At 33.8% G+C, this 10,888-nt stretch overlaps 1 protein-coding gene across 2 annotated transcripts in view; it reads left to right on the top strand.

Annotated features, from left to right (window-relative positions):
- The window catches only part of SEPSECS (Sep (O-phosphoserine) tRNA:Sec (selenocysteine) tRNA synthase), a 30,874-nt gene extending 20,387 nt beyond the window's left edge, over positions 1-10,487 (top strand). Inside the window, exons 9-11 of one of the 2 annotated variants that reach the window (XM_039838063.1) lie at positions 3,422-3,515; positions 5,168-5,258; positions 6,638-10,487. In XM_039838063.1, coding sequence (XP_039693997.1) covers positions 3,422-3,515; positions 5,168-5,258; positions 6,638-6,941 — 489 coding nt within the window. In that variant the 3' untranslated portion in view covers positions 6,942-10,487. The remainder of the gene's footprint in view (positions 1-3,421; positions 3,516-5,167; positions 5,259-6,637) is intronic. The other variant, XM_039838064.1, reaches the window with a different exon arrangement.
- The last annotated feature ends 401 nt before the right edge of the window (positions 10,488-10,888 follow it).

Raw genomic sequence — 10,888 nt, forward strand, 5'->3', positions numbered from 1 at the left:
AGGTTCTGTAGCACCTTTAATATATCAGGTAAAAAACTGCTTAGCTAAGTATTAGTGTAGGAAATAGTGTACAGTCTCCTAAACGATATATTTTAATGTAGTGACATTAATGGGAAAGCATTTAGGACCTTAATATGTGGAATATTGTAGGATTCAGTATATTGAGCTTTAAGATAATTTAAGCTTCTTTGCTTATTGGGTTACCTATCATAACCCTTTACACAGAGTAGAGATACTGTAAATATTTGCAGATAGATGTGAACTTAACTCACAAATATTTTGTCTAATTATTCCCATACTAGTGATCTATATGAGATTTAGTTATCTTAGTAATATGTTTATAGTCAAGATTTCTTTCTTAATGTTAGCTTCATTAAAACTGAATTCTAGGGGCATTAGCAAGTGATTGATAGAACTGGTAAAACTAATTTGTTAAAGTTTTAGAAGTTGAATATTGGGGGAAATCTCAGTTTTTTAATAGCCACGTATTTTTAATGCATCGTAAGTTTAAAAACGCTGTCTAGGGATGTTACTAAGGAAACATTTCCTCTCTCTTTAGAAGTAGCTAAGTGTAAATTAAGTATAGTTGACCCTTGAACAGCAGGGTTGGGGCACCAACCCTTGCACATTGAAAATCCATGTATAACTCTGACTTTCCCAAAGCTTAACTGCAGTGCACCCTTGGTATCTGTAGGGGGTTGGTTCTCAGACCCCCTCCGATACCAAAACCTGCAAATGCTCAAGTCCCATATATAAAATGACGTAGAACAGTGCAGATAATCAGCCCTCCACACCCATAGATTCCAAACTGTGGATCAAAAATACTTTTTTCAATCCATTTTGGTTGAATCCAGAGATGAGAACTCGTGGAAAACAGAGAGCCAACTCTATTTATTGAAGAAAATCTGCATATAAGTGCACCTGTGTAGTTCAGACTCAGGCTGTTGAAGGGTCAGCTGTACTCTCCATGCGTGACCACAATGGTGATTATTGTGGCAGCCATAGTAGATAAATATTTTAAATTGGCCCTCACCACTGAAACAAGTTTTTTATTGTTACTATTAGCAGGGAAAATGTAAGAGTCTATAAAAGGCATTTCCTGGCTGTCACATTTGTTTCTGCTTGTGAGAGGTTGATGAATTTGAGAGTAAGAGAATTAGACAGATACAAATTAAGACTGTGGTTTATAATATAGATGAAAAATGAGCAATTAATATATAAATCGAAATGTGACTTTTTAAAAAACGATATAGAGCATTTAAATTAGTGCTCTAGTTACTTTATAGTAGATGAAAATATATAAATTCTACTCTTCATCATCACTGGTATGGTGCTAAAAGATTATGAATTGTTCCAGTTGCTTGATTTCTTTATTCCATTTGATTATCTTACTGTTTCACCTTCTGAAGTGAATATCAGAATATTAGTTTAAGAAGGAGGCGCCAGAAATCTTTATATTTCTAGGAAAAGATGCCTACAATAACTTCTTTTTTCTGTTTCCAGTGATAACATTTGCCTCCTTAAATATTTCTCTACACTTTTTTTTTAAATAACAAAAGAGAAAGGCTTATCACTTGTATCAGTAACACTTACTCATAGGTTCATTAGGTATGACAAATGTGGATAACTTTTTGAATATTAAAAAAATCCATTTCTTTTACAGATCTAAGATTTCATAGTTCTGACATGCCAAGAATTGATCTTATAGTATCTCCTAAAAATTTAAGGACAGCAATTAGTTTAAATTTTTTTCAGGTCAGAATGTAAAATATATTGTGTCGACGAGAGTAAAAATATTTGTGGTCTTCAGTAGACTCAATAATTCATAAACTTGGTAGGAATTTTCCTCTTAATCTTTACCTAACAAAAGATGGAGTTAGTCATCTATGTGCTTTAGACATGAAAAAGCTATTCTAAGCCCCAGTGTGGGATCAGACCGTGCAACCCTCACCTTACAGAAAACTGAAGCAGCTTTTGTGTGGCCTTTGAAATTGGAGAAGTATCGTTTCCTGCTGTCTCCCCAACAGGATATTCTGTTGGCCCTTGGCTCTTAGGAGTGTGTATCTTTAGAGTTTATAGGTTTGACTGTGGCTGGAGGCAGTCAGTGCAAGTGGATTTGTTTAGGGACAGACTTTTTTTGGCAAATTCTCATTTTAATACTCTTGAAAGGGCTTACTAGGAGAAGAAAGTTTAACTTTAGGTCAAACAAGTGCCAACTTAATATTTATTGTAACTTCGTTAAATTCCTACTTACATACATGTGCACATGAAATTTTATACTTGTAAAATATATTTTTTTAATTTCTATTGTTAGATATACATTATTTTCTAGAGTAGGATCAAGAATACAATTTTTAGTTTTTGCTATATTTTTTGAGTTGAGGGAATTATTAACTTTAAATTTATATAATTTAAAGGAAATCCATTTTTAACTACTCCTTCCTAAGTTACTTACATTCTAAAACCCTGGCACATTTTTCTTGGTGTTGAGAAAACAATGGCGAAGAAGACAGAGTCCATGCTTTAAAGGAGTTTTTCCATTCTAGTTGGTCGTCATAGGCATTGTTCACTTAAGCAGATAAATGAGATACTTTCTGGTTGTGATAAGTATAGTGAAGGAACCAAAACAGGTAATGGTATTAGAGGTAGACTGAGAGCTGGAAGTGGGCAGAGTCAGAGAACTACTTTTATAGGGAAATAATAAAGGAAGATCTCCTTAGTGCGTGACAAAAGGGACCACTCATGGAATGATCTGGGAGAAGAGCTTTCCAAGTCGAGCGGAAGCAGACGTAAAGGTTCTGACACTAGAATGAGCTTGGCATGTTCTTTTGTTGGAAAGGAGGCTGATGTAGCTGGCACCATGGTCAGTGCGAGAGAGGGATAGTTGCTGAGTTGGGCATGTTGGCTGGGCCAGATCATTTGGGGCCTTATAGATGAAAAGTTTTTTTAATACTTACAGGACTAAGTCATTGGGAGGGACATGATCTAATTTATGCTTTTAAAAGGCTACTCTGGACTCTGTGTGTTGAACAGATTGTAGAGGGGCAGGACAGGAGGCAGAGAAATCATTTAGAATGCATTGCTGTTGTCCAGGGAAGGGGTTGACAGCTGCTTGGACCAGAGCAGTAGCCCTGGAGGTTCAGAAAAGAGGATGGATTTGTGATTGATACATAATAGCTCCGGAGCAGGAAAAATGTGCTAGTTCATTGCCTTCTTTACCTAAATCCTGTGGTTTCTGATAGTTGTGGCAACTTTGAATCTCACTATATTGCAACAAGGGAAAGAATTGCTCCTAAGGCCCATGAATGAGTTTAATTTACAGCACAGACTTCACACCAATCAGATTTTGTCTTATTAAATCTGGCAATTTGCAGTAAGTACTTATTTGATTTTATTTAAGTTTAACATTTTGTTGTTGCAGGAAGTATTTTCATATTTGTCCATCCAAGTAAAGAAGCTGTCAGAAGCCTACAATGAAAGACTGTTGCATACACCTCACAATCCCATATCTTTAGGTAATTTTTTTGGGGGGAAAAAAAAATATCAGCACTTCTGAACCATTCTCAGCAGGAAGCTGGTATTACTAGAAAGAGTATGAATTCTTTCTGGTTACAGTTTTATTTCTGAATTTATTACAGTATTACTTTGTAAATTGAAAAAGTTTAGTTAGGCTTTAGAAATGCTTTAAGGTATTTCTAAGATAAAAACTATGTACTGAAAGGATCCAAATCAATAGAATTATAATGAACATACAGAAAATACTTTAACATTCGTTTCTAACCAAAATAATTTAGTTACTACTAAGAACTCTATGTAAATATTAAAAAATTTCTACCGGTTAACAAAACACCATAATATGAGAAGGTAAGGTGGTGGTTATATTGTTTTTAATGCTATTATTTGTTTTCTTGAGCATTTCAATATTAGAGAAGTCTGTATTTATGATAATTTTCTTTGTAAAAGGACTGTATTTTTGTCATGTAGTACAAGAGCTACTAAATAGGATAATATAAATGTTGATTTTGTATGCATTTTCAGTAATCTTTAAGCTCCATAATTATCCTTTTGTGACTGTATGCAGTGTAATATGTTTCATATTGCACGTGTATCTGAGGAAAGCAAGGAAATAGTCATCTCTAAATGAAACCTTTTTCAGAAATAGGCTTCCATGAAAAACTATTTGGCTGTCGATATATAATAAAACCCACTTTAGTCAGTCCTTGCTGGTTTATAATCTATCTATGTAACTGTTATAGAAGGTGATATGGTATGGTTTGAATCTGAATTCTGCCATGTACTATCCCGTAACTATCTATAAAATAGAGATAATGATTCCTCACATACAAAATTGTTAAAGAATTATTGAGATTATTTTGTAAACGATCTAGTGTGGTAAGTCCATCTTCAGGAAATGGTAACTAGTAGTGGTGGTTGGTGGTATGACTAGATTACAGCTTACCCACATAACCTTAAGAAGGTAATTTTCATTTCTATATGTAGAGGTGATCATAGTTTAGTCTTATATATGTGCTAGAATACATCCCACATTCTCATTTTACAAGTTCTTAAAACATGATTGAATTTGAATAAACTTCCATACTGATCATACCATTGTTTCATCTTTTTAATTGGAAAATTCACTCTTTAGAAGTGTGATATGGAAGTTCTGTCCGATTCAGTTTATATTAACATATTTTTGTCTGATATGCAAACAGGTCCTTAATATAATTTATTAAGTGCATTAAAGTAAAATCATGCCTCTTGACAATGAATAAAAAGTAACGTCTGAAATAAGCCAGTCACAAAAAGACAAATACCACATGATTCAATTTATCTGAGGTACTTAGAGTAGTCAAAATCGTAGAGACAGAAAGTATAACAGTGGTTGTCAGGGGCTGGGGGGAGTTATTTTTTAATACGTATACAGTTTAAGTTTTACTAGATGTAAAGAATTATGGGGATGGATGAATGGTGCTGATGGTTACACAACGATGAATGCATTTAATACCACCAAACATACATTTTTAAGTGGTTAAGATGATAAATTTCATGTTGTGTATATTTTAACACAATAAAAAAAAGTAATGTCTCCATTATTAAGTGTGTTTTTTGAGTGATTTTCGTGCTGGTTAACCAAGGCTCATTGGGATACTTTTTTCTTTTTCAGCCATGACACTTAAGACACTAAATGAACAGCATGACAAAGCTGTCACTCACCTCGGCTCAATGCTTTTTACCAGACAGGTTTCTGGAGCCAGGTAAGTCTGTGTAAAAGAGGCTTGGATTTATTTGGCTTTTAAAAGTTAACGCTAATAAAGTACCTTTCCTTAACAATAGTCCCCCAAGTATATGCCAAACTACCCCTAAGATTCATCATAGGCTAAAAGAATTATGAGGTAGAGAATCTGGAAGGCCCACCTGTGGACTGCCTACACTTGCAGTAGTCACAGAAAGTTATGAATCTTGTTTGTTATAATAGACATATAGAAACTGTTTCATTGCCTTTCTGTATAAATTTTTGTCTTTATTTTCCTTTATTAGATCATCTTCAGTGGCGTCACATAATGGTGTTAGAAATAAGCATCTTCATTACTAAATGTTTTTAGTGAAAATGTTTTTAAGGAAAAGCCCATTTCCTAAACTAAAAAGGTTTCGCGATTCTTGTCTAAGTACTGTCTTTGGAAAATGTACTTTTTGCTCTCTTATGTACATGGCTTAAAAATTAATTTCATTTTTCATTTTTTATTTGATGAGGTCAGAGAGAGAAATGACTTGAAAAGAAATATCTTGTTCTGAGTACTCTGCTGTACATTCTTCTATTAAAGTACTTTTCTCTGACTACCAGAGGTTAGAGATTTCATAACAAAGGACAACTTAAAAAAAGATCTTAAATTAACTCAGCTTTTACCTTGATGAACTATATCTGTAAAATACAGCATAGTTTTGACACTTCTAAAATAGTTTTATTGGCCTTTTAGAGTTGCCACTATTTGTCTTTATGCTTAAATTGATCTTAATTGACTTAAAAAAAAAAAGTACTTAGAAATCTGCTTATATCAGGTATGCCAATGAAATCAAGCTTAAAGAAGGTTGTACCATTGCTGAATATTACTGATTGCTGACTACTACCCCACTGTAAACAGTTACGTAATTTCTTTTGGATCCTTGCTTTAATACTCTCCATTGCATAGCACTGACCAGATAGGTGTCATTTTAGTTTGTTGATTGTTTGAGGTGACACACGGCAATTAATCAAAGTGGTTTGACTTAAAAATTTCACCATTCCATTAAAGTGTATATATATGAAGTCAGATTCCATATTTGGTACAAAAACAGAAATCATTTTCTTTTTACTTCTTTGAAGAAGATGTAGAGGTGTTTGCGATTCCTAGAGTTTATACCTCTTTAATAGAAGATAAGTAAATGGTGATCAGCAAACATTACTTTTCCTGGTAAAATTGCTGTGTGTTGTATACTTTTTCTTTTAAGTGCCTTCATAGCCTATGATTTATGCCTGTTTTTAAACTTCTTAATGAGTAGATGTAAGGCTAAGTAACACAGATTTTGTTGTTGCTTATGGGGGATATTCTGTTAATATCACCCGACATAGTAAATCAGTACGTCTTTTCCCTTTCAGGGTTGTGCTTCCTGGGTCTATGCAAACTGTGAGTGGCTACACTTTCAGAGGCTTTATGTCACATACAAATAATTACCCTTGTGCTTACCTCAATGCTGCATCAGCCATCGGAATGCAGGTACAGGATGTGGACGTGTTCATAAAGAGACTTGACAAGTGTTTAAAGACAGTAAGAAAAGAACAAAATAAAGAGAGTAATGTATCTGGAGTTGACAAGCATGACAAAACTGAAGATGTGGATGTTGAAGACATGGATTTAAAACTAGATAATGTACTTCTTGACACATACCAGGATTCTTCATGACATGTGGAGGGTTTCTTTTTGATAATTTGAAAGAAATGATGAGCTGACAGTGCAAGCAAGCAGTTTAATGACAAGACTTGAGATTTTCGAATTGAGAATTTTATGGAGAATGTTTAGTCGAGGAATAGAATGTGGTTTGAGTTAGCCATTTATGATTGTTATGTTTTTATTCTCGCACTGCCTCAGTCATGATCCTTAACAGATTATAATATACAATTAGCATTTTTCCAGTTGTTAAAATATTTGTCAGTTAAGCATGTTTCAGAAAATTCTTAACTGATATGATAGTAAAATTACCCCTAATTCTCTTTGAAATGTGTAGACTGCTTCCTCCTATTCTCTACGATTCACAAATTCGTTATGTTTCTGATCACATAGAATTTAGAAAGATCTCTCATGCTACTAAATTACTAGATGCTATTGATACTTTTAAGTCACAGTATGCCTATAAAATTGACATTTCCCAGGAGAGCAGAATCAAGGTATAAACTTTAATTTTCTCTCAGCAGTGATGGTTCTCAACTGGTAACGATCTGCTTATATCTAAGCAATATGTTGGGGACATTTTTGGTTGTCATGACTGGTGGGATGCAATTGAGATAACATTTTATTTCTACAATGGACAAGACAACTTTCCAAAACAAAGAAATTTCTAGCCCGAATCTCAGTAGTGCTAAGGTTGAGAAACACTACTCTAAAGTAAATGAACTCAAGAGTTTTCCATAGCATCTTTAATTATTCAATTGTGCTTCAAAGATAGCTCTATAATATTATCTAATTATATACAGTATATAGACTCTTAAGTGATAACCAGGGTTATTAGTTCTAAACATGTAATTATAAATGATTTTAAATGGCATTTGTGTATTTGGGCAAGTGAAAACTTTATTCCACAGTTTTTGCTTTAAGCAGCCTTTGTTTATTAGTTAGTTTGTTCAGGTGTTGTGCACAGCCATCAGTAAGAGTGGGTTAACATGGGTAGTTTGGAACATATTTTACTAGGGAAGCAAAAATGAAGTAATATGATAAACAGGTGTATTCCCCACTCCCTGCCCAAGTGCTCACTTTCTGAGTCTGAAATTCCAGACTTACGGGCTTAAACGGTTATTTTTGTTGTTAATTTTAAGAAATAGACCGATGTCTCATAGTCTGAGGAATTAGTGAAGCTTCTGACTATACCAAATGCTGAAGCTGTGTTTCTCAAGACCTGCTCTGTGGAGCATTATTCCTAAGAGATGCTCATGGAAATAAACAGTTCTGTGGAAAAATAATTTGACGACTTTGCACAGCTGCCTGTTGGCATATTAAATGCTCTAAGAATTCCTTTGAAACCATTTTGAATGTATCCTTATCTAAAGATGGAACCTGTTTTTTAAAGTGAAATACTTGTTAACATTCATTAACCATACTTTTGAAAACACTGCAGTAGAAAATGCCACCTTGATTTCCGGATTGTATTTTTCTTTATTGATCGGCAATGTGAACTGTGTCAAACATGAGCTCAGACAGCACTGCCATTAATGTGTAAGTTAATACTTGAGACACTAGCTCGACAACCTTGGAAGTCAGGACTGTGTTGAGATACAGTATGTAATAAATATTGTAAAAGTTACTTTTAAATTACTGTATCTTTGGGGCTCAAATATATTAAATATCTGTTTTAAAAAGAGCTATAACAACTAATTTGAAAGGAGTAAATCCTGGATTTAAAAGTTGTATAATGTTTTCTATGCGGATTTGGGATGGAATTGTAGCACTGATAAAGCTGAAGAGTCACAGCAGAACCTCTAGAGTCTGTGAAAGGGAACGAAGCGATGTTGCCGATACAAGTGCTGGAAGTGCAGCTGACTGTGCACGTAAACAAAACGTTTCTAGAACAAGTGATCTCCATTGCGTGATCATCATTTAGCTTAAGAAAGACCAGAGCAGAGAGACTAGCAAATGTTTTCTCATCTGCAGTGTATCAGCAGTTCCTGGGCTTCAGCTGCTAAACAGATAATAATTCTTATTGAAGATAAATTACATGAACCTGCATGTGAATGATAGATATGTTATAACATTTCATTCCTGGTGCATAAAATCAGCTGCAGTTTTTATTATTAGCCCTTTTCTTTTCAGAGGTTTTGGAATTCCAGCTCTATTCTTGCTGATTTAAATTTGACCTTGAGATCATAGAATTCATAAGTTTTTGAAGGGGTGTTGTAGGTTTTGCATATTCAGACCTTCTTCTGCTCTGCTCTCTCCCATTTCCATATATAAGTATAAAAAAAGTATGCACAGACAGTTCTTTATTTTAAATTGCTAGTACTAATTGGTAATCCTCATAATTGGTCTTAGCTATCCTGGAACTGTGGCAGAGGGGCACAGATGATACATTTTCCCATGATTGATGAGGATGATCTCTTCTATCTTTATACCTTTAACTGTCCTTACTAAGGCTATCAGGTTGAATTTTGGAATTTGGTTTTTTAAGTCATTGAGCTGTGGTAGTCTGCCCAGAAAAGAAAGTTGAATAACACAAAATATTCTTTAGGTCACTACACAGTATGTTATTTAGGGAAAGGTATTTAAATTCACCACTCAGTTTGGCTGTTAAATCCTCTGCCAATGAATTCTCACTTTATCAGAGAATGAATGATACCTGATACCAGCCTTAGCAACTCTTGAATGAAATTATAAAATATGAATTTCTGAATACAGTTTTGTTTAGCCAATAGGCACTTGACATACAGAATGATAAATTTAAATATAAATTAAAGTTTTGCTAATATTTTGCCCAGCACATAGCTCTACTTGTGTTTCTATTTCTTTAACCACCCTGTAGTAAGAACTTTAAGGAGGCCTAAGCTACGGCATGTACTTTTATGTTTAGACTATATGCCTGTGATTGGTTTTAGTAAGATTTAAATTAAACATCAGTGATGTTACTTTAATTTTGAACTAGTAGCTCGTTGTGAGAGTTAAATTCTTGTGTTCTTTCATGGAGGAAAGTAGCCAACAATTAACTACAAAAAACCCAATGAGTCTCCTTCATATTATACTTAGAAAATTTTTTGCGTATGTGTATATTTGGTGCATATAAACATTGAGTTTCCTTTTCCTGCTTTCTAAGATGTACTAATTTCTGCCAAGCCTTTAAATGGTTTTGTTATGTTTTGCATTTCATGAGGCCAACCTTATTTTGTAACTAAAAAATAATCCACAGAAGTTTGTTCATTTCAGAAGTTTGATACCCTCTGAATAATTTGATAAGAACAACTGAATATGCTGTTAACAGTAAAAAAAACCAAAACACCTGTAAACTGTTTTTTCCTTGTCTGTTACATTGTGTTGATTATATATCTTTTATGTCCACTCTTAATATATAGGGCTAAGACCCATCGCATCCTTTTGTGCTTTATTTTTTTTAACTTTCGTGCTCGTTTTGGTTATTACAGTATGTACACATGTAAGATGGATGAGTTCAAGGCTAATGAATATCTTTATGATTTCCCACCTAATATTCTACAGTTCAGTCAAAAGCCTTAAATAAAATATTGAAATGTCTATACTGTCTTGTTTTATCAAGTGGTATCAACTTGAACTTTTAGAGAAATGTGAAGAAAGGTTATATTTGACTGTATCATTGTGGGGGATTTTAGCCATTTGTTAGTCATTGCTAACCTATTTGTTTTACCAAAAGAAAAAGATGTTTCCAAAAATATTTTTGTTGCAGACTGTTTAAAAATGAATTATATATTACATGAAATAAATTTTTAATCATTCACAGTGCATTATATTACTTTCTCCAGTCATTGTTACAGATAAAATCTGAAAGTACTGATAACTAACACTAAATTACTTGCTCATTTTTTGATTCAGTCATTAGTATCACCTTGCCCAAATATCAGCAAGAAAAATCCTAATTATAATGAGAATCATGAGTTATAGGAGGTGGGGGAGGGAGC

The sequence above is a fragment of the Pteropus medius genome, unplaced genomic scaffold (genome assembly GCF_902729225.1).
Source record: "Pteropus medius unplaced genomic scaffold, Ma_sr-lr_union100, whole genome shotgun sequence".
Taxonomy (NCBI): Eukaryota; Metazoa; Chordata; class Mammalia; order Chiroptera; family Pteropodidae; genus Pteropus; species Pteropus medius.